Source organism: Leptosomus discolor, chromosome Z (genome assembly GCF_034619465.1).
Source record: "Leptosomus discolor isolate bLepDis1 chromosome Z, bLepDis1.hap2, whole genome shotgun sequence".
In the NCBI taxonomy this organism is placed as follows: Eukaryota; Metazoa; Chordata; class Aves; order Leptosomiformes; family Leptosomidae; genus Leptosomus; species Leptosomus discolor.
Genome location: NC_141419.1, coordinates 36784826 through 36809088, shown reverse-complemented (window position 1 = coordinate 36809088; position 24263 = coordinate 36784826). Strand labels below are relative to the sequence as shown.

The window sequence follows — 24263 nt, the reverse complement described above, 5'->3', positions numbered from 1 at the left end:
TTAACATATCTCATAACACAGTGTAAAAAACACTATATAAAAATGGCTTCCTATTCTTAAAACAGTAACCTCAAATTTAGTCTTTATATGTTTCCAAATCAAATACTTATTTTGTATGTTTTCATTTGTTCGAAGGAAAAATATAGAAATCACATTGAATAAATTTTCCTGGCCTTCAACATTTCTGGAAATTATGTATTTCCAAAGGTTACATTTCAAATCTGGGCAAGAACATATGAGGTTTGACTCACTATCTTCTACCTTTCTCCTGCATTAGGTCCTATATCTTTCCGGAAAATTCTTAGAAATATTTTTAATAGCTGTTTCTTAATTGCAATACCTCAGTCCACAATCTACCTTCCTGAGGCTGTTACTTAGAAAGCTGTTTGATAATGAGAGTCCTGGGAAAAGAGCAGCAACCTCTCAGGCTAAAAATATTAGAAAGGCTTAGAAACCACCAGAAAACAATGCAATAAAATAGGTAAGACAGAAGGAAAGGAAAAAACCCAGTATTTCCCTTCCTTAGGTACATGTTTATTTACTTTCAGACCAGAATCTAGACTATTTCCTTATGAAAGATGGAACTGATGTGGTAGAGCATTATTCTCACAGTGCACTGTGTGTGCTCATCAATAACAGGTATAATTTTTTCCAATACATTTCTGCTACAGATATTACTGTGGAACGAGATGAATCTTCTAACTTTCCAAAGTCACTGACTGCATCATTAGCATATGACCTAACTTGAGAGAAACGGATATAAAGCCATTACAATTATCTAGTGCAAATGGAATTTAATCTTCTTGCCACCTGAAAGACAATATTTAACAGATCTATGAGTCTGGATCTTCACTTCTGCAAGAGCTGGATTCATCCACTAATTGGGGGAAAAAAAGTGTCAGTAACCAACAAGGAGGGACAAAATTGTTAGATTAGTCTCAGCAATGAAAGGTGCAGAGCATTTATTTCTCCTGAGGTATTGAAATGGAAGATTTGAGCTCAGCTTTGGAAAATATACCTTGATTTCAAGAATCCATGGTTTGAAATAATCAGTCTTCTCAACTTCTAGTGGTTCAAGCAAAGGTTCCCACACCCCAAACATCTCATTAAAATAGTGTACCTATCAAAATGCAGAAGTCAATTAGGAAATTACATACAACTGTCAAATCAACAAAAGCCCTTCAGATTTTAAAAGACTTAAAATTCTGATTTACAAGTACATTAATGACTTTGGTAAGATAAAAGATTTATAATCAGATTGTACTTTCAGCTCCCACCATAAGATGAAGCAAATTCACTAGAGAAATAAATGAGGCAGCTAGGTCTACTGCAAAGACCCACTTCCAAAAAAGTGGTATAAGGTGTGTCACTTAAAACATAATTTTGGCTCAAACTGTAGGCACTGGAAGTGTAAAGCAATATAAATAAGGGAGAATCTACCTACAACAACCACTGACTTTTATGTCATTAATTTCCAAACATGAGCCAGTTTGGGTATTTTATGTACAATACTGCTATCACATAGTATTTTATAGAAATTATACATGAATATAGTCTACTGTAATCTTAAATAAAAATTGTCAAGAGTTTTAGCCAGTTGCTACTCCAAAATTTAACATTGATGCAACAGGCCTTTGGGAACTTGTACTGAGTGTAAATGTGAGATGGTGTAACGCCAATTACTGCCATTAATATTTTGTATCTAACACATTAGATTTTCATTTTAGCTACCTTAACATCTCATTCCCATCCTGCTCTCACAACACGTATCTGCAGGAGTTCAGTCAAATGGATCGTTTTTCTTTTATTGCTTAAATAATATAATCAGATTAATATCTTAAGAAAACTTTTCTTTCTTACACAGGATTCCCCACCTCAAGCTCAAGACGAGAGCGCAGGTTGATTAAAGTACTCCAGTTTTTGACTTCTCCAAGAAATGAGGACTTGGCTAAAAGCATTGGTACAGTTCGGTGCCCAACACCAGCTTCAAGTGTTAGAAAAACAGATTCTATACTCATTTTCAATGACTCTCCTGTGGGAACCAGTTCAGTAGTTGGATTTTTAACTTCATTTTCATTTGACTCTTCAAGAAACCACATTTTAAGATTTTTTATATCTTTCTTATTCCACAAGTCTGGAGGAATTTGACTGATCTCTTCTTCTGTTGTTTCTGCAGTTTGATAAAGGGCTGATGTTATAGTAATTACTGTGTTTATGATTATTGGTGAAACCTGCAAATAAGAAGTCAGAATAACTGGAAATAAGAAGCTAGTACAGGAAACAGTCGGCTACTTTCAGACACAAAATTATAATTATTATGTTACACTAACAAAACACTTCCAGTTTCTAGAGGACTCTTACGTTTGAAAATTCATTCTTTTCCAGAAGCTACAGTTCAATCTATTCAGATTTTCAACCCCTTCCCTTCTTCCAGACGGCACCTTTCTACACTACATCATCCAACACTATCTGAACACTTCAAAACTTATCTCTGCACATCAGGCCATTTTATAAAACACAGATTACAAAACCAAAGCACTGTGACACGATTGCTAATTTTCAATTTTGTTTGTTTACACATGTGAAACAGATGAAGAACAGAAATTCCTCACTTCAGCAATTTCTGATCTTATTTTTTTTAAAAAACATATCCCACAAGGAACTTCAAAGCCTCCTGAGCAGGAAGTAGTACAGAAATAAAAACACAATAAAAGTCTACCTACTTTTATTGTTAGAGATTTAATCGTTAGATCAGCTGTCTGTGGATTAGTACCTGACTGTTTCATTTCAAAGAAGAAGTCACAAGGCTGTAATACCTATAGAAAAGAGTAAAAACACATGTTAAATAAAGAAAAAAAACCTAAAAAAAATCATATACTTTTAAATACTACACATTAAAAGTACTGAAAGGAAAAGTTACCATTATTTGGTTCTTCAAAATTAAGAGTAATCTGAACACTAATAATGTGTTGAAACACACAAAAAAAAGTTTCTCATTAAAGATTCAAATGTCAGCTACAGTAAAATGCATTACACATCAGTAACTCCAGTCTTTAGATAAAGTCTGCAGATGTCTTCAAATACGCATCATCATGCCTATGACTTTTGAGAAGAACCAGACTTTTTGGTTAAGGGCAAAACAGCAACAACAGCTACAGTTTTCCTGAATAAAAATATCACTGCTTGAATCACAATAGCTCAATTCCAGCTTTATTTTACAATCAGTCCTCGCACACTCCTACTTGCCAATGTTTACCAAAACCGAATCTAAGGTACACTATAAACAAAATCATAGTGCTATGTTATTAATAAAGCACTCAGATGTAGTTAGACACTACTGATATTGTATTGACAAGAAAATTTGCTCTCCAGTCCCTACCTGAGAAGATAATTCTTTCAAAAATGGTAATTTCAAAGGATACTGATTTTGCAGTCTTACCTGAATCAGATGCTGGGGGCATAGAAACACCCTGAATCAGTTTTACCACGCTTTTCCCAAGTGAGTTTGGTCTAACATGGTTTTTTGTCCATATTACTATTTAATCCTCTGCTGCTAAAATTAGGGGTGGGGGGTTTCCCCTTTTCTTTTACAGCCAGGAATGAAAAATAACATATCCTTCTTTAGACCGAGGTACATGTGAGAAATGTACAGAAAGAACCTCATTATTTACACTACTCTAAATTCAGAGGCTAGTTTCCTAGGTATCTGGGAAACCCAGTCATCAGGAGGATGAATACATGCATCACCAGGGTCCCCAAAGTCCCCCAAATCTTCACATCAATATCAGTCTTCAGAAATCTTGTAACCTTCATATAACTCGTATCATACATTTTCGTTCTTGATTAAATGGAATATCATCTGAATCTCTTACTTTCTCTGATTACTTTCCCAAACTGGAATCTTATTGTTCACTGAACACCTGGCTTCAGAGATTTCCTTATGCACATGTTCTGAAAAGGGGCAATTATGCTGCTACCTGCAGAGAATGTCTCCTTTTTTGACCTCTACTATTCTCTCTCGAACTTTCTGAATCTTTCAAAGAAGGTACTGTTTTAAGCATCAAAACTAAGGTCCTATGAAGTTTTTTACCCTCTTTTTCCCTACAGGTCTTTTTCTCTATTTCTACAGTCTGAGATAAGAGATTCCGGCAGAAGAAACTCCTGTGAGAGAGAAAGCTTGGTGTGAAGCCTTCTAATTGCTTTCTACAAAGCTAGCCACATTTGTGCCACCTTCATCAGCTACAGAAATGGAAGTCAAGCAACTTTCTGTTGTGTTGTGGCTATCAGTGCAAGTGCATCACTTTCTCAGTGACTAGATGGTTAACAGATTAATGCAATCAAAGACTGCATCTACCCAAGGACTAAACCGAGCTGCTATAAAAATATCTGATACAGAGATGAAGTGGAAGCCCCATTTCTTTGTGCTTATAGCTTTGGTCTTTCCTACGTAGCTCCATAAAGTAAGCAGACATGAATGCAGAGCTGAAAAGGCTCATTTTTCAGAATTCATGTGTGGTCTAAGGACACAGACAACAGTTGGATATACTGTCAAATTTAATTTTCTCTACAACACAACAATGCCATTACAAAGTTAACTGAGGTACAGTCTGCTGTTGAGGCAGAAAAGCTGTGATAAGCCCAGGAGCAAATACATTCCCACCTGGCCAGTAACTAACAAGTATGATTCTGTTGCCAAAATATAAACAGGCAGTTTTAATATAATGGATCTATGGACCATAACACAAAGGAATTTATGAACAGTATGCCATAATTAATCTATTTCATAACACATACTTCCCATTCTGTCTGCAACCCTTTGTTATCCTTACACAGCTTACTTACATAGCTATTTAACGCAAAGTTTCAATTGAAAGTATTCCAAACTGACAAGAGATAAGATGGATAAGAGATTAACATCTTACTCCTCTGGGCTCTTAATTCTAGCTTGTCATACAAAGCAAACCTCAAAGCCACAGATCAAGATGATGCTTTTGGCATATCAGACAAAACAGAATAAAACCTTCAAAATCAGTTAGCCAGAAAACTTTACTCATATGTTTGTAATATACCTTCTAACGATGAAAGCTTCAGAAATAACTTGCGCTGTGGTAGTATAAGTTATACAGCACTTTTTAAACAGAAACTGATGTTCGCAAACTCACCGTAGTAATGTTTCCTTTCCTTTTTTCTGGAAGAAATGGGCATGCTTTGATTTGTATCTCCTTAACAGCAGCTGTCACGCTAGATCTTTCAGGGCTATTTTTAATGAAGACCTCACACTGTGTTGTAACCACCAATGCAGGAGCATCACTTCTTGTTAAATCAGCCACAAACACAATCTCTGGATTTTTAACAACAATGTTCATTTCCATTGTAGATACAGGCTGCACAGGTGCTTCAAAAATATAAATTTAAATTAGATTAATTGTTCAAAGATTAAATTATCATTACTTACATCTCTTATAACTTACAGAGAAGTTTTAAAGATTTAGTGATAAGATCTGTCATAACTGGTGTCAGAAAGCCTGTAGATCCCTGCAACTGACTTATTTCTAGGCTCTTCACTGGAGATACAAAACCATTAAAGTTCTAATTACTTTCAGACACACAACAGACTCCATAAGCCTTCTTTGTCAAAATGAATCTGGCAGGCTGAATTCATATTTAAGCATAATATAACATGCTCCATCATTCTCAGGAAGGACGAAAAAGATGATGTGGTAGTCATCATTATAAACTTTGTTGAGACTCCAATGATAGCCGAACAAACCTAGAGAGTGCCAGCTGTAATCGTCCTTTCCATTTTATTTTCAGACATACATTTTTATGTATTTCCTCTGTCTAGTAAGGCAACACTTCATGTGGAAATAAAGACAAAGGGACATGAACTGATTTCCACAATGCAAAGAAAGAAATATCGTTGGTTAAAAGAAGCTGTTCTATATACACAAAAACAAGGATTAAAGGAGTATTAAATTTTTTAAGATAGCATTATAATACAAAAATTAAATGGATAATTAAATACAAATTTTTAAATATTTCCAGTATATACCTTGCTCCTTTAAAGGTAACGACTGTTTGAGATTTCTCTGTGCAGCAGCACTTTCTGCATTAGCCTTTAGGAATATATCTGCAACAGTAAGTAGAAACTCCATGCTTGCACAAAGGTATATCTCTTGAACAATCACATCCAGAACAGTCCCGTCTCTCCCCTGCTTATAGCTCATATCCACCATAACTTTCTTTTCAAATCCATGTTTCATTTCCACCATCCTGAAAGACCATTAAGGCAGCATTTGATGACACATTAAGGAGCCTTTTAATAAGACAATACAAAAGTTCGTTTCTTCTCACAAAAAAAAAAGAAAATCCTTAGTCTTACTTAGTCAGCAGTTTATTAAAACCAAAAGTGATATTTCTATATGCATTTATTAATTTTATATTTAAAGTTTGTTTCTAGCATTTATATTGGCTTCATAAACAAGTTGTGAAACAAAAGGCAAGACAGACACACAAGCGTGCAGTAACATATCCTTTAAGAACCACCTACACCAAAAAAATTGCAGTTTTAACAGAATACTAAAATGGAAACATTTGGAATTTTGTCAAACTCCAATAAACAGTCATTTATGTCAGAATACAGACCTTGGTGTGGCCTTCTGGATTGACTGTCTTTTATCATCCAATGTACAGTTTGCCAGCTTGACTGAAGCATTCATTGAACCATCTGACAACATTTTGACAGCAGCTGACATCAAAACTAACTTAAACTCTGCAAGCTTCAAAAGGTCATCTCTCTGATCCAAATTTGTAACCTGTTTAAATCAAATGAAAATATGTTTGTAGATTTGCTTACAGGGAATGGAAATAATACACAGGCCTGATACACACGTTTACTAACTGGTAAGAGTTCTAGTAATAATATGTTAAATAAACCCACCAGTAATTCAAAAGACAATAAAAATCAGTAACATACAAAGAAAACTGGAAAAAAAGAAAAGGGTTACCCTTGTATCAGTTACATTAGTGAGAGGAATACAAGGCTTAAAAGAAAGTAGAATTGCCATAAGCAATTTTGATTTGTTTGCTGTTTAAAAATACATAGTACATTCAAAGACACCAAATAAGAAGTTCAGTTTTGTCTCTTAGACTACGTAGTGTTTAGTCAGATCCTGGAAAATTGTTCAAAATCTAAAATAATAGACTGTAAGTTTACAATAAAATATTACCAAACTTTTAGTCAGAAATACTCTGACAAGTTTTGTAAATTTAAACAAAGAACAAAAAAATGCATTCATACTGTAATACAAATTTAAAATCTCCACAATTTTATTTATATATGTGTGTGTTTCCACACATATGTTGTGTAACTAAAGAATAGGTTGCATCCCTCTGCATTTTTTTCTTCCCAAACTGAATTTTAAACTAAGATAAGTTTTCAGCAAATTTTTAGACAGATGACAGAAAATGCCATATATTATGTGCTATCACTGGCTATTCTCTTTCCTGTAATATCTGCCATGTGATTTAGTTAAAATAGCTGCTTATCATTTCTATCATGTTTGTTACTATTGCTAGAAATCACTTCCTTCGGTCAGAAATCAAACTACTTCTGTTCAGAATTTCCAGGACTGCAGGCACCCTTAAAGTTATTTCTTTCTCTTTGTAACCAAAATTATATTTACCTGTTTTGAATTTGTACTATACAATACTAAAGTCAGAGAGTCGAATCTGAAGTCCAGTTTCAGTGTTGTTTTTATTTTCATAGGTGAATGCAACTCCACCACAGCTGATGTCACGACAGTTACACCTTTCAGAAATTAGAAAAACACTTACTAGTAAAGAAGATTACCTGACTGAAAATAAGGTAAAAAAACCCAAACAAAACTAACATCCTCACTAATGACTACAAAGACAACCACTTCCCTTTTCCTCCGCATGTAAATCCATCCACACTTAGGATACGTTTATTGTGCACTCTGTAATTACTTTTGGCAAAAATCATACAGTGTTTGAGAAAATAAAATACTCCACTTCTATATTCTACATGTAACTTCTACCATCTTTAAAACATAAAAGTTCAACTTCCTTTAATATTATATAGTACTGTGTGCAAGAATGTTACAAAGAATACAAGTTTACTTTCATCCTCATTTGTTCATCTTGCCACGTTTTTCCTATTTTTCACATTTAATAGAAGAGTTCAACAAGATAGTCTTTTCGTAACCTCATTTGACTTTTTTTAGTGTGTCCTGAGCAGTTTATGGGCAGTGATGCTTATGGAATAGCCAGACCTTTTAGGGATGCCATCATTATGACAAGACAAACAGATCTAAAACTGAATAGCAACAGAACCGGTACACACAAGAAAAAAGAGTAACATAGCAACTTTCCAAAGCTGGGATGCTACCAAATCCAGCTGACAGACTTTTAGCTGCTCACTGCATTACTGCCAGTAGAACAAGACAGCCCTTACATTAAAACAGACCATGCTACAAAACTCACTACAGCGGCCCAGTTGCTCCTATTCATTATCATTATTGTTGGGTATAGCTCAAACCACAATGTCACAATAATAGAGGCATACTGTTAAAAACAACTGCATCTGCCATCCTTTCATAAAGGCAATTCCAACAAAAATAATAAATTGACAGTAATACCTAAAAATGCTAGACCACACATAATTTTTGAAAACATTACCTGCAGATTGCTGTGAAGTACTATGCATATCACTACAATGGCTAGTCGTATCTTTCGGTTCTGGTAAAGATGTTGATGCAGCAGAGCTTCCACCTATATTTTCGTTTAGTGTCCTCAATATTGTGGTAATATCTTCCTGACTGAGAATTAGCTTAGAAAAAGATTGTTATTAAGTTCAGAACAACTCTGTTCACGCAACTTTTGGTAACTAAAATCCAAGTTTACAAATAAACAGATAAACCAAATTAATCTCATCTAAGTCTCTGTTCAGGAGACTAAAGAACCAAGTAAAACATCTTTCTTAAATGCATGCAACCCCTTACAGTAACTTCTAGAAATCAGTCATCATTCACACATTATTTTGGTTTTGTCCACAAACTCTCTGTACAAGGCTACAATTTAGAAGCTGAATGTTGTACATGTATAGTTTGACTTAGTCACCCAAAATTGTTATCTGCATTTAGTCACAAGGTACTTAACAGTAATGGCTACCAGTTCGACTTCAAAATTTGGCAAACTGGTTTTCCTCATATAACTGACAAGCTTTGTTTTTGATGTTAAATTTAAATAAGCACGTACACTAAGTCATACTCAGGCTTGTTATGAGTATGAATTCAGCAGGTGATCACATTGCTAATGAACTGATCAATAAACTGCAACTTTTCCCAATCCTTCTTTAAAAGACTCTGACAGGTAGAAGGCAGTTTGAAGAGCGTACCCATTTCTAACTAACAACAGTAACATAGCGTACAAAGTCTGACTGCAGTATGACAGATAAAATACATAGCTTAGATTACAACAGAAAGCTCTTCAATTCCTTTGCCCCTATGAAAGAACAAAATCCACCCTACCTATATGACTCAAAATCCAAGAAAATCCACTCTACCTATATACTCAAAATCCAACAATATTCTAAGGGACTTGGACTATTAAGGTCAGAAAAATGAATCCATTTTCCATGGGTATTTTAACAGCTGCTTCCAGAAATGAGTGCTTACATTCATAGGCTTGAGTCGGCCAGATATTTCAATGTCAGGAACTTCATTATACCACGCAGCAGCTAAATTTCGTTCAACAGCTACTTCCAGATTGAGTGGCTGCAGCAACTGTACTTCAGTTTGCAATGAACCCTGCTCATAGCATGACCTGTGAACAGAAACAAAATACTCCCAGACTGACATACTTCACTTCCACATTCTAAAAAACAGAAACGTATTTCTGGCTTTTCCTCATCTTTTTGAATAGTACTGTAGAACCGTCTTCATGCTACTCCTCATATCTTTAGTTAAAGCCTTACTCCTCCAACTAGATGCCTTTTCTTGGCAAGAAGGAAACACGAGGCACATACCAGGCATGCAACATACTAACTTTTTTCAAGTTAGGACCTCTTATCTGCTCTCCACTGGAAAGCAATTCTTTCTTTCTTCAGTACTTTTCAACTGTGTTTCCCTTCCCTCTCCCCTTCCCAATCCCCTGCACCAAGGCCCATTTTCAAACACTTCTTTACAGCTGACTCAGTATCTTTCTCGTTATTTATAGCTTGAAAATCCCATCAAAATAGCCATTTACAAATGGTTATAACGTGTCCCAAAGTAGTGAACGATGCGTAAGTCTATTATTCTACACAATATTCCCTAAACAAACATTTGCTTCTACTTAAAGATGCAGAGACTGTTATTTCTCCTAAACCATTATTTTTAATTGCTTTACTAAATCTTTATTAATTTGCTCTTATATTACAAGGTAATAGTGCAACTGTCAACCACCAACCATTAACTAATTATTTTGATTACAATTTCTCAAAGCTCTCCAACTGAAGTATCCCAAAAGGACTACAAGAATTGAAAAAAATCTTGACACTACATTACCTGTACAACTTTAGTTCACTCAATTTCACCGTCATAGAGTCCACAACGGGCGGGAGATTATACCGTGTTTTTGTTTTAGCAATAAAGAATTGGTTCTTCACAGTGATTAGACCAAGATCAGCCACCAGGACATTTTCAGACATTGCTGACTGTGGAATTATCACGACAGGCGCTTTAATATTGATATCTAGTGCCAAACGGGAACTACGCTCTGCTAGTTCTTTTACACCTGTAGCTGCCTTCTCTGCTGCTTGAACAGTTGCTTCAGTAAGAGCTTCCTTGGCAGCTTGAAAGTTATTTATAAAAGCCTAGGAAAAGAATATAGATCTTGGGAATTTTATTAAGAATAAACTAAGAATCACGCTTTTTTAAATAGCAAACCATCTTAAGATACTATTTTTGCTACTCACTTTTTCTGAATTCTTTAATAGGGTAATCTTCCCCCCAAATACAATAAAGTATGCACATACATATATATAAATATATATAAATTTCCATACTAAATATTTGGCAAATCAGATGGTAATAGCAATGACCTTGTAACACGACATGTATGAATTACAATTTTATTTACTCATATGGACAGTAAGAGATAAATTTACTTACCAGAATTTATAGAAAAGGCATTACTTTTCATGGGTTATTAGTTATATTTCAATGTTATAAACAATGAACAGTGTGTATATCTAAAAGCTGCCACAAGTCATTTAAAGAAAAAAATTACTATCAACAATAATAGCAAATATTGTTGCTTAGCCACCCACTTCATAATAACAAACATATGTAAAAGAAAAGTAAATAGCCCAACCACCAATCTCAGCAGAGTTTTTACAGCAGTACGTAAGAATTCTTACACAAACAGGCATCATCCCATATGGGACGTTTTATCCTTTTGTAGTTCTGACAATATGATCTGAATGCTAACAAATAGTATCTGGAAAATTTAACTTACCAAAACAGATGAAACAAACTTGTTGACAAAAACTACTTGAATACACCCAACAGTTAGGTAAATACGATTGTCAACAACATCCATATTTGTATATGCAATGCCATCTGTAGCGTTCAAATAAGATATCATTCTGAAGTTGAAGACTTCTTTTCCTGTGATGTAAAGCGCCTTAGGAAGGGGGAAGAAAAAAAAAAAAAAGAGTATCTCTACTGTAAAAACTTATGCTGGAGAAACTGCACTCCAAAATAAAATGTAGTACCTCACATTTCTAAGACATTTTTACTTCAAATATCTCAACAAAAAACAAACAAAAAAAGCACCTTGAAATAGCCAAAAATACTTAGTTGGAATCTCAGCTTGAATAATTCTGTCTATTAAAGTCAACAAAATAAGGAGTGTAACGAGAAGCTGGGCATTACAGTGGCACAAAATCAATGTCAGCCTTACAATCACCAGTTGTGGTGGCAAAATCAGTCTGCCTATAGGGAACAATGTTCCCAGCAAATATGTAAAACATTATTAAAAAAAAAAAAAAATAATCAATGTCAAACAGTAGAGTCCACAAAGTAAGTTCTATTTAGCATCTATATTCCTTTCAGAAATCAATGATACATGCAAATGCATACCTTTTTATACAATGCTGTCTCATCAGAATCCACAATAATGATGTTCTTTAATTTTGCAGTCACTTCTGTTGCTGCTTTCTTCATGATCACTTGGCTATCCAGACCTCAAAAAAAAAAACAAAACAAAGGCATACAAAAATCTAGTGACTATTCTGGTCACGAAGTTTTGTGACTTTGTCATTAAAGTTTTGTTCCTACCTTCAATGTGAATTTCAGCTATTCTGTGTTTTTTCTCTCTAATAAAGATACGTAAACAGGATAAATCCGCACAGATATTGAGGTCGATAACATCTTCATACTTCGATTTTTTTGATGCTGTGGGAAAGACAAAATAATAAAAATTACAACTGTTCAAGGAGGAGATGTACTGTTTTAGTATCTGTTCCCCAAAGCCTAGTTTGTATCAAGCCTGCAGCACTGGCAAAATGCACTGCACCCACACTAGCAAGTATGGCGCAAATGAATTGTATATAAAGGAGTCCTCACGTGCTTCACAAACTGTGGTAACCAACATCAGTATTTCATTAACTGAAGAAATACATTTAATATACACCTACACAGCAGAATGCAAAATCAGAGATGGGTTACTGGGACTTAGCAGTTTACCTCAAATAGTGGTAACATGATAGCTACGTTAATACACTACTCTACCTGGTCTGTTGATTAGTCATCTGCAATCAGTGGTCTTGTTTACATATGGCAGGTGACTTTTTTCTTACATCTTCACAACCTGTATTTTCTAACATTCAGGTTTAACCATGAAAATACTATTAATATAACTAGACACTGAAGAGAAGGGACAGTGGGCATCCTTCAAAATGAGTATGGGCAACCTTAAGACCTACAAAAGATGCAAGCACAAATATTGTGCCTTTCAGAAAACAGTTGTTCAAATATTTAGTGCATTTTTGGTTTTCCCAAAACCGAATAAGAAAAAAAATATTCTATTTCATGTTAACAGAAATAATCTCTGTTCATTTTGAGTAGACATGACTGATGCCACACAACATTATCTGCAGGTGCTAAATACAGAAGCCAACAGATAAGAGACTCAATCAATAGTTTAGACCATTTTTTCTGAAAGTCAAATCTGAAGTCATGTTATATGCAATTTCAAACAACCAAGGGAAATATCATATCTTGTATTCAGGGACTTCGAGTCCTAACTGGTAAATTCTTATAGGTAATCTATATACAAAGCTAAAAGCAGCAAAATTAAAAGTAATAAACATTTAACTCATTTTTCCGCAGCCTAGATTTTCAGATGAGAGATTACCTTTAAGTATTGTCTTTGAGTACGTTAAGGCTTTCTCAACTTGACAACCAAGCTCTTGTTCCATAAATACACCAGCCTCAGTCACATGATTTTATTGTATGTTGCTAACACAAGCCAAGCCACAGTAAATTAACAAATAACTACCCTTAGTTAAAGTTTAATTTGCACAGTTGTACAGGAGTGGGCGAGAAAGAGGGAGGAGAATCACTTACGAAAGCTTTTAAGCCATGTAAAGTCTAAATCGTTGCATGTTAATACATTAGGAACTAATTTAATCCTTTGCCTCTAAGAATTCTACAAGATACCAAACACTTTGGTGTTTGCCTGCATTGCAAAATGGTCCAAAACTAGAGAAGTGCTCAGTCTTCCATCCACAGCTCTCAGTAAGCCACAGAACAGAACCCTTTAAGTTCACAGGCTATCACAGGTACACAAATGGTACTTCATCTAGTGTCCACGCATGTTCCCTGTATATATTCTGTCAATAATTTATTTGGCTCCAGACACAGTAATTACTTTTCCTTTCACAATGCTTAAAAAATAACAGGCTACTAGTTCACCAGCCTCCCATAATAAAATCATCGACCCTCAGCAACACTGTGACTTAATCACTGAATATGAGTATGCACTAGGCTTACAAACATATTTCTGTCTTGCCAAACAGAGATATGTTTGTAAAGGCAGCACAAAGGAACATTCTCAAAAAATCTCACCAAATGTGGCAAATGTGATACTTGGGGTTTAAAGACACTAAACTAGTACTGAAGTTTAACTGAAAATGCTTGTAACAGCTAACATTAGTGAATGCAGGCAGCCTCAGAAAGATCTCATCAGTGCTACCAGTGGGTTGGCTAGGTCAGCCATATGAGGGAACTACTGAAATCAGTAATTCGGAGCAAGTAATACAATACTTCAAGTAGAATTATCTTGAGAATTATCCTCTACCATAGGGGATGTGTGTGTTTTCTTTATTGTTTTAATAACTAGCTGGACCCTCAGTGTTTTATGATTAACAGCAGGTAGTGACTGCAAATGCCACGATCTCAGAGAAGTCCTTCTCAGAGCAGAAATGAATGTCATTGGCATAATGTTGAGCATTTAATGGAAGCATTCATTTCAAAGCAGCTCCCAGATGCAAGATCAAAAAAATGGAGGTGGCCTGTTCATTTGCTCTTGCACAACATTATCTACAAATCAGACCTGCTGAATTTTTGGTCAGAGAATGATAAAACTGCATAGCAAGCAAGTTATCCACAAGAGATTGATGTTCCTCAAATATACAGCAATAAAATAACTGTAAGGCAATCAAGAGCCTTAATTCATCCTAGGAAGAAAAAACAAAAACAAAAGACAATTTATGGGGTGGGTTTTTTTTGCATATAATCAGTGCCCTGAATACAGAGAAAAGGTATGTTTTGACCAATACACCAGAAAACTGCACATGGAACGAGATGAGATTAACCTTATTAGAGCAGAATAATTCTTTCTGACCAATATTGTTGGATAACTGACTGGCCTGCATCCCTTTCAGAATGGAACACTGCTAATGCTTTTGCAGGCCAAGGAAAGGTAGGAAGCCTAAATTTACAGACAGAAACCAGATACCTACAGACTACCAGGTATCTTTAATGAACATGAGGGAGCTCACCAGATCTCTCTCAAATTGCAGGAGTTCGTATTCTACTTGTGTCCCTAAAAATACAGTAATTCATATTTGCTTCTTATAACAAAAGATTGAAAATGCTCAAGTCATCTTCCACCATGCAAGGACTTCCTATTTATTACACTTCAAGGTAAATCCAAATTCATGTGCTAGTTCATAAACCCAAAGCAGCAATTCCAACAAATTATTCCTACAAAATTGGTACCAAACATAATCTAGCCATTCAGCAAATCAGTAGCTCACTAGTAGCCAAAACTGTCCTGGAGCTTATGAAATGCAGTAGTGTATATTTTGTACGAATGTCTACAGCCAATGTCTACACACCAATAAATTGCTAAACGGGTACCTACCTGCAGGTTTGCAAACCTAAATCAACAAAAATGTTTTGATGATGGGAAGAAAGATAGGGTACAAAGTCACTTCACTGAGAAGTCGGAGAAAACCAGTAATTATTCTATTATTTGGAAAGCACAAAAGTGTTTAGAATATATTTAATACACTTATCACAAAGTTTTCATCGTCACGCTACATTTTCTAACTCATGAAGTTCTTTACCTCCTTACTTTTTATAAACACCTTTTTTGCATAAATGCTGTAATGCAAAAATACTTTCCTCATTAAGTGGAAGAACACCATTAGGAACACAATCACTCCCAGTAAGCTACCAGTCAATGCAGATTATCATAACAAAGTGAATTTGAACACATACCTTCAAAAAACATGCTTAGTATTTCTACATTATAGGAAATAATGGCTGCAGCATCTACCTTGCCTCATTAATTATGCAGTTATTCCTCACCTATACATTTCCAGCCAGGGAATAAGAGTATACCCTTGCTACTCTGGAGTACTCTGATGTCTAACATTCTTATCACCACCAAAATCAAAAAAGGCTGTGAAGTGGATAAGTAAATATACCCTAAACAGAATTTCTCATCTCAAAACAAAAAAACCCAGAAAATATGTCTGCTTTCTTCCTTGCTTAAACAAGTGGAGAGAGTGGAATGAAGGGGCGGGGGGAGGTAAGAGTAAAGAAGCTTACTTAATTTCTTAAGAACATCCTTCTTCTCCTCTGTTTTTTCATGGATCGGTTCTTCTGCAACTTTTGTTTCTTGTTTGGGTAGAAGATTATTCAGATAGTTCATAGCATTCAGCAGAGCTTCAGTATGCAAATGAATATCTAGAGATGAAAAGTTTACCTAAAAGAACAAATTATGTTTATTTAATATGCCTTTATTCCCACAAAGAGAAAAATATGTTAAAAAAGATGTCATACCTTTATTTTCTGTAGAACATTCTGATAGACAGTTTTCAGTTCCGGTCCATTAACATCAGCCTATTCCACCAAACATGCATGTAAAACAAACAAACAAATCAGGAGAAGTCTCCAAATTTCATTAGAGAGAATTTATTTCAAAAACCACTATAACTGAAGATGTACAAGTTAATCTGTTTAGGGAGCAGAGAAACATTGCACATGACACTCGATATGTTAAGAAATTAATAAATAAGGAACAACAATTGGTCAATAACACTCTACTGTTTATGACTGGCTTACAATTAAAAAGCAAAGTCTGTTCTTTTCTCACCTTTATATAGTCCAGAGTGAGAAGATCATCTTCTACATTATCCAAAGTAGTAATTATGTAAACTGGTTTGTCATTATCATCTTAAAAAACACAAAAGAATTTAAAAAAATTACTTTGTTTTTAAAGAAGAAATATTTACAAGTTCTCTACAATTCTTTTAATCATCTATAGATAACAAACCAGGCTACTAGCTGTTATTCCTATTTAATCACAAGACCTCTTCTGCAGACCTGAAATAGTCAGATGTCTCTACTAAAATGATAAGCACTAGAACATATTTACTAAAGCATTATGAAGAGAATGAGCTCCTGAATTACTTTTCCCTTCGCCCCCCATTTAATTTAGGAAGCATATCTTCCTCAGTTGACAGAACAAAGCTCTACAGGCTTTTTGAAGACAAATTCACAGTGTTATTTGTGAATAATTTTTTTATCAGACTATAAATACTTACCCATATACTCTGGGCACAGCAGACAAACTTCACGAAGGAAAGCATTTGCAGTCATGTCAAATGTTCTTAATTTAAGTTCAGTACCTAACCCTACAATATCAAGCTGCAGCACAGGTATCTCAGTATTACCAGTAAGACGGCATAATTTAAATAAGACCTAAAAACACCCAAACAAACGAACGAAAAACAGGAAAAAAAAAAGTAGGGGATTATCCTTTTAGTTTTTATATAGGATTATATATCTACATGCATTTTACCAGTTAATGTGTATTGATCATTCAACTTTATACAGCAAATGCCCTGGAAAAAATAAACAATTTCACAAGCCAAATTGCTAGAATACTGTCTGCTGCTATTTTAACAAAAACTTCAAACATGCAGACATGTAATACCAAAGTTACACTTACATTAATTTATTTTTAAAAACACTCTGTAAAACATTTAATAATGGTCAACCCATTCAAAACTAGATTTTCATTCAGCGTAGAGTTTTCTGCTTTCACTAGAATTTCTTTGAACTCTCCTGGTAGGAGTTAGATTCCCAAGCTGGATATCAGACAAGAAGACTTCCTACTTTTTCACCCGTGCATGGCAAACTTGTTAAATAAATACCTAGCTGAACTGTTATTATCCATCTTTCACAATCAAAGTAAAACAAAGACATGTAAACTTCCTTTCTAAATAATGCTCTCTATAAACAAGGAAAATCAAAACCCAACCAAAGAAGTAATTTTAAACTATAAAGCCAACAAACAGCAATAAGGTGATTCTTAATTGCATTTTTTCTTGTAAATTGTAAATCAGTTTCCATTAGAGAATAACGTAAAATAGAGCATCTATGTTTAGACTAGTAGCTCTTAAAAAAAGGTCTTGTCATCACACAAAAACCAGTACCTTCCAATTTTATTTGTTTATGCATTTTCTGTAAGGTGTAGTGTATAATAAGATATGTTCCATTTCAGAAGAGACTAAGGACTACCAAGCTTTTGATCCAAGATAGTTATGATGTGTTGAAGCCATTCTGTAAGACCTACCCTAAAACAGAATTTGTAATGTTTACAAATAAACTACACAAATTCGGTCAAGTTACACAGTGAGTAGTGGTAATAACACTGTCATGGACTAACGACAAAGGTAACAATAGTGGTAAGAGGACATCTCTTTTCCTAGACCAGCTGATGCCATTAGAAACAGTGTCTTGCATTTGGGTAAAATGCTTTTCCCCACCTGAATCTGAAACAGCAAGAATGACACATAAAGCACCATAGAGTGAACATGTTATAGATTTAGGTATGAGGAAAACAGAGTCTGGGAAAAAACAGAGCAGGAAAATAGGGTGCTTGTTACAAGATGAAATATTAATGACATTTTCCCAGTGACCACAGCAGTATCTGCAAAAAAGATATCAAAACCTACATCTTAAGCCAAAACAAATACATAATGTGACTTTTGAGTGATAGGTAGGTAAAGGAAATTCAGTAATAAAACAGGTTGGTAAATAAAGTGGATAATCAAAGCATTTCAGTGACAACAAGGATGCAGAGGCACAACTGTGACTTGGAAAAAAAAATATATAGAACAGTTTCAGGAAGAAATGGGGAATCAATAGTTCTGCAGACATGGATTCATGAACACAACAAACAAAAATTACAGCTCAGATGTGCTTCAGAGAAATTAAAAAAAAAAAAACAAACACAAAACTCACAACCACTTTACCTCAGCTACTTCAAACCTTAGCTGGAATTCTGTCATATTTTTCAAAGATTCTTGTTTACGTAGTTTTTTTCGTCTTGTACTGCTAGCTCGCTTGAGGGAAGCAGATGGGGCTTCAAAAAATGGCATGTCTTCCACAGGACTGCTTAGAGCATCATAAAATTCTTCTTCTGATTCTAAGAATTAATTCACGGCAATATTACATACACATTTTAGACAGACAATATTTTGCAGTACTATGACCTAAAATTTTATTTCTACATCTATACAGACTTGAATGTACAAATACGGGAAGATTACCTAGCTGATAATTAGCAACCAACCAAGTCTGTTTCTGTAATTTTCTCCACTCCTGCCTCCACAACTTTCTTGCACACCTACAGCTGCCTCTGTAACATGATCGCAAATCAGTTCTGGTCAACTAACTCACTCCATCAGCATTCTCTCACTATTGGCTGTGCAAAAGACAACACAAACTGTTGGCTCACGTTGCCTTCAGTGTGTGCTAATAGCTTAACTCCTCTGCTGGTCTGACTGCTGCTGACTGTACAGAAGCCTTTGCCTCACTACCACACTACTTTGGATCTTTTTCCGCTAAGGATCTCCCATTTCAGAAGAGACTAAGGACTATCAAGCTTTTGATCCATCTGGTATTATTAGAGAAGTATAACCAAGACAACAGATGGCATCATCTTATAAAGCTCTTCTCCTTCACTTAAAAAACATAAACACTGAAGTTAAAGGTAACTGTGGAAGAAGCATGCTTCTGACAAAACTGAATGAAATACGTTAAGAGGTATTTTCTAAGGCTTAAAAGTACCCTTGAGTCTGGGGAGTGAAGACAGAAATAACATGAACCACCAAAAGTGACAGCACAGCTGTATGTATAGCAGAAATTAAAAACCAGACTTGATTCAAACCAAATCTAGTTATTATTTTCTCAGATTAATTGTTGCCAGTGTTTGCTCTCATCCCACCCTAATTTTTAAGAATTGAAAGACACTTTCTTTCCACCTTTGGCAGCTTAAAGGAACTCATAAAAAAACCTGATGAAAACGCATAGATACGTATTTCTGTACATACTGTACAACACATACTGAATTTAAAGTTATAAAGTAGACTTAAAAATTAACTTTGCTGATCATTTTGCTAGTGTTTGCAAACCAGATATATCATTAACTTGAGAGAGGAGAAAAAGTATTGTTCTCTGTTTCTCCAGTTGAGTGTTTTGGCATAACAAAGGTGACTGACACTAAAATAACATTGATATATTTGATCATTTTTTAAATGTAACTACTATATGTAACGTTACAACCTAGCTAAGCTGTTTGAACAGCAAGGCAGTATTAAACATGACAAATTTCTCTGCAACAGCCAATCTTCTGTTTGATCCTGCAGAAGTCAAAATTACATTTGTTTATAACAACACAGCAGTTTCTAACAGTCATCATTTCAGTATTCTGTAATTTAAATAGATCCAGCTAAGCAGGACAGAAATCCTTCACTAGAAGAAGATAATTAAAACTATCATCACAGGATTAAGTACATACTGAAGAAAAAAAAAAAAAAGACACATGCACACTACTTCAGATGCTCTCAATAGAGATTTGTAAAAGACAAAAATAAACAAACCCGTTCTACCGAACGTTTTACTGCTTTGCCTTAAGAAAGGGAACAGAAAGAACAGGCATACAGAATTTTACAAAATCTACAAAACACAACAAAACCCACAAATATTTCATACAGAGTGAATTATCATAAGCTGCATGGAATATAACACTACTCAACCTTCAAGAACTTGATACAAAGTCACAGTTATTTCAATGAACTCAAAAACTTAACTTGACCTGTTTATTAAATCAGACTTCAAGATCATATTACCTGACTCAGCAAATGAATGAAGATCCAAAACAGGAAACACACCTTGTGATAAATGCGGTGCTGAGAGCACAGGGGATATTGCAGCCTGAAACAGGAGATACCATAAATTTTTTTCTTTGGATTCATTGGTCATGCTATTGCATGCACATATGCTGCATGGAAGTTTTACAATTTAAGGAAATAGACCTTTAAGTGCAGATCATTAAACAGTAAAGTTAAAAGCATGGGGAGAAATGGGGCTTAAATCAGGTAGAAGCAGCAGGCACTGCACATTCATCCAGCTACAGAGAGAACACATCAGGAAACATGGCAAAAAGGTTCAAACATCCAACTTCACAGATCAAAAGATGGACAGAAACAGTCCATCATATGAAAACTCAGGAACGACAAAACCTAGTCCCTCAGAGGACTAGAGTAGGGGATGGGGTTGTAGCTGGGTTGGCACCAGCAGGGCAGTATTCTAGCGTTAATGAGGACCAAAAGGCCTCCCATCCCCCTAGGGTGAAGTCAGTGTGCTCAGCTCCCTCCCCAAAATGCCTGTATACCAATGCACGCAGCACAGGGAATAAACGGGAGGAGTTTGAAATCTGTGTGCGGTCAAGGGATTATGATCTGGTGGCAATTACAGAGACATGGTGGGACAGCTCACATGACTGGAATGTGGTCATGGATGGCTGTGTCCTTTTCAGGAAAGACAGGCCAACAAGGCGAGGAGGTGGAGTTGCTCTTTACGTGAGAGAGCAACTAGAATGTATAAAGTTCTGTCCAGGGGTGGATGAGGAGCAGGTTGAGGGTTTGTGGGTGAGAATCAAGGAGCAAGCTAGCAGGGGAGATACTGTTGTGCGTGTCTATTACAGGCCATCTGATCAGGATGAGGAAGTTGATGAGGCCTTCTACAGGCAGCTGACAGCAGCCTCACAATCACAGGCTCTGGTACCCATGGGGGATTTTAACTACCCAGATACTTGCTGGAAGGCCTACACAGCTAGCCATTCACAGTCCACGAGGTTCCTCCAGGGCATTGATGATAATTTCTTGATGCAAATGGTGGATGAGCCAACTAGGAGAGGAGCACTGCTAGATCTTGTACTCACTAACAAGCAGGGTCTGTCTGAAGTGGTGAAGGTTGAGAGCAGCCTTGGCTGCAGTGATCATGAGATGGTGAAGTTCAGGATCTTGTGCGGTAGGAACAGCATACCAAGCAGGATCACAACCTTGGACTTCAGCAGGGCCAACTTTGGCCTTTTCAAGCAATTGCTAGGGGAAATGCCATGGGATAAGGTACTAGAAGATAAAGGGGCCCAAGATAGTTGGTTTATATTCAAGGACCATTTTTTCCAAGCTCAAGATCAGAGCATCCCAGTGGGTAGGAAATCAAGAAGGGGAGCCAGGGGACCCGCATGGTTAAACAGGGAACTAATGGGCAAACTGAACTGGAAGAAGAGAGTCTACAGATCTTGGAAGTAGGGGATAGACACCTGGGAGGACTATAAGACTGTTGTCAAAGGATGTACGGAGGCAACTAGGAAAGCTAAGGCCTTCTTGGAGTTAAGCCTTGCAAGGGAGGTCACGGGCAACAGAAAGGGCTTCTTCAAATACACTGCAGACAGAACTAACACTAGAGGCAATGTAGGCCCACTGTTGAATGAGGTGGGTGCCCTGGTGACAGAGGATACAATGAAGGCAGAGTTACTGAATGCCTGCTTTGCACGGGGTGTTTTAGAAGGGGCATGGTCAGTAGGTCAGGAGAGGTTCTCCTCCCGCTCTGCCCTGCCCTGGTGAGACCACATCTGGAATACTGTGTCTAGTTCTGGGCCCCTCAGTTCAAGAAGGACAGGGAGCTGCTTGAAAGAGTCCAGCATAGAGCCCCAAAGATGATGAAGGGGGTGGAACATCTCCCTTCTGATGAAAGGCTGAGGGAGCTGGGTCTCTTTAGCTTGGAGAAGTGGAGACTGAGGGGTGACCTCATTAATGTTTATAAATACATAAAGGGTGAGTGTCAGGAGGATGGAGCCGGGCTCTTCTCGGTGGTGGCCAATGACAGGACAAGGGGCAACGGGTGCAAGCTGGAGCAGAGGAGGTTCCACGTAAACACAAGGAAAAACTTTTTCCCTGTGAGGGTGACAGAGCACTGGAACAGGTTGCCCAGAGAGGTTGTGGAGTCTCCTTCTCTGGAGACATTCAAAAACCACCTGGACGCATTCTTGTGTGATCTGCTCTAGGTGGTCCTGCTGTAGCAGGGGGGTCGGACTAGATGATCTTTCGAGGTCCCTTCCAACCCCTAACATTCTGTGATTCTGTATGGCAACTTCAGAGAACAGTAAGAGATCAATTACTCTTTATGAAAAAAAAAAGAAATCACATGATACTAGTGGCAGGTGGGGAAAAAAAGAAAAAAAAAAAAAGAGCTACAGAAAACAGTAAAGCAGGCACAATTGTTCATAAATTTCATAGAATCACAGAATCATTTAGGTTGAAAAAGACCCTTAAGATCATCAAGTCCAACCATTAACCTAGTACTGCCAGGTCCACCATTAAACCATGTCCCTAAGAGCTATGTCTACACCATTTTCAAATACCTCCAGGGATGGTGACTCAACCACTTCCCTGGGCAGCCTCTTCCAATACTTGATAACCCTTTTGGTGAAGAAGTTTTTTCCTGCTATCCAGTCTAAACCTCCCCTGGTGCAACTTGAGCCTGTTTCCTCTCATCCTATCACTTGTTACTTCGGAGAAGAGACCGATCCCCACCTGGCTACAACCTCTTTTCAGATAGTTGCAGAGAGCTGTAAGGTTGCCCCTCAGCCTCCTTTTCTCCAGGCTAAACAACTCCAGTCCCCTCAGATGCTCCTCATAAGACTTGTGCTCTAGACCCTCCACCAGATTTGTTCCTCTTCTCTGGACACGCTCCAGCACCTCAACGTCTTTCTTGTAGTGAGGGGCCCAAAGCTGAACACAGTATTTGAGGTACAGCCTCACCAGTGCCCAAATAAGGGCATGATCACTTCCCTACTCCTGCTGGCCACACTATTTCTGATACAGGCCAGGATGCTGTTGGTCTTTTTGGCCACCTGGGCCACCTGTTGACTAGCAACCCCAAGTCCTTTTCCACCAGGCAGCTTTCCAGCCACTCTTCCCCAAGCCTGTAGCATTGCATGGAGTTGTTGTGACACAATTGCAGGACCCAGCACTTGGCCTTGTTGAATCTCATTTCTTCATATATCTGGAGATACAGATGCTAGTAGATTCTTTAATTGTGAGATGCAGTTATGTACAACCCAGAAAAGCAACTCAAAATGTATGAAATGTCACTGTTTTACCACTAGAGTGGACAAAACAACAAGAATCCTCATTCCATGTGGTATGATTTATGACAGAATTAAATTCTCTTAGTGAAGGTAACCAAATGGTTTATTCACCGAAGCCAGATTTCCCACCAAGCCTTAAGAAGGAGTCTTGGCGGTTTCAGTTTGTAAAGAGTTCTCATCTGCATGTTCCATGTGCATATTTAGTATACATGTGCCTTGCACAGACTACAAGTGGG

At 36.6% G+C, this 24263-nt stretch overlaps 1 protein-coding gene across 2 annotated transcripts in view; it reads right to left on the bottom strand.

The window, feature by feature from the left end:
- VPS13A (vacuolar protein sorting 13 homolog A) overlaps positions 1-24263 on the bottom strand; it is a 108453-nt gene that overhangs the window by 45936 nt on the left and 38254 nt on the right. For both annotated transcript variants that reach the window (XM_086479474.1, XM_086479475.1), the window contains exons 24-42: positions 20720-20804; positions 18842-19014; positions 17126-17282; positions 16675-16754; positions 16362-16421; positions 16128-16284; positions 12345-12461; positions 12147-12250; positions 11521-11688; positions 10569-10876; positions 9699-9846; positions 8701-8851; positions 7686-7810; positions 6646-6815; positions 6053-6273; positions 5163-5395; positions 2724-2816; positions 1875-2231; positions 1019-1120 (exon numbers count right to left, since the gene is read on the bottom strand). In XM_086479474.1, the coding sequence (XP_086335600.1) occupies positions 1019-1120; positions 1875-2231; positions 2724-2816; positions 5163-5395; positions 6053-6273; positions 6646-6815; positions 7686-7810; positions 8701-8851; positions 9699-9846; positions 10569-10876; positions 11521-11688; positions 12147-12250; positions 12345-12461; positions 16128-16284; positions 16362-16421; positions 16675-16754; positions 17126-17282; positions 18842-19014; positions 20720-20804 (3009 nt within the window). The remainder of the gene's footprint in view (positions 1-1018; positions 1121-1874; positions 2232-2723; positions 2817-5162; positions 5396-6052; positions 6274-6645; positions 6816-7685; positions 7811-8700; positions 8852-9698; positions 9847-10568; positions 10877-11520; positions 11689-12146; positions 12251-12344; positions 12462-16127; positions 16285-16361; positions 16422-16674; positions 16755-17125; positions 17283-18841; positions 19015-20719; positions 20805-24263) is intronic.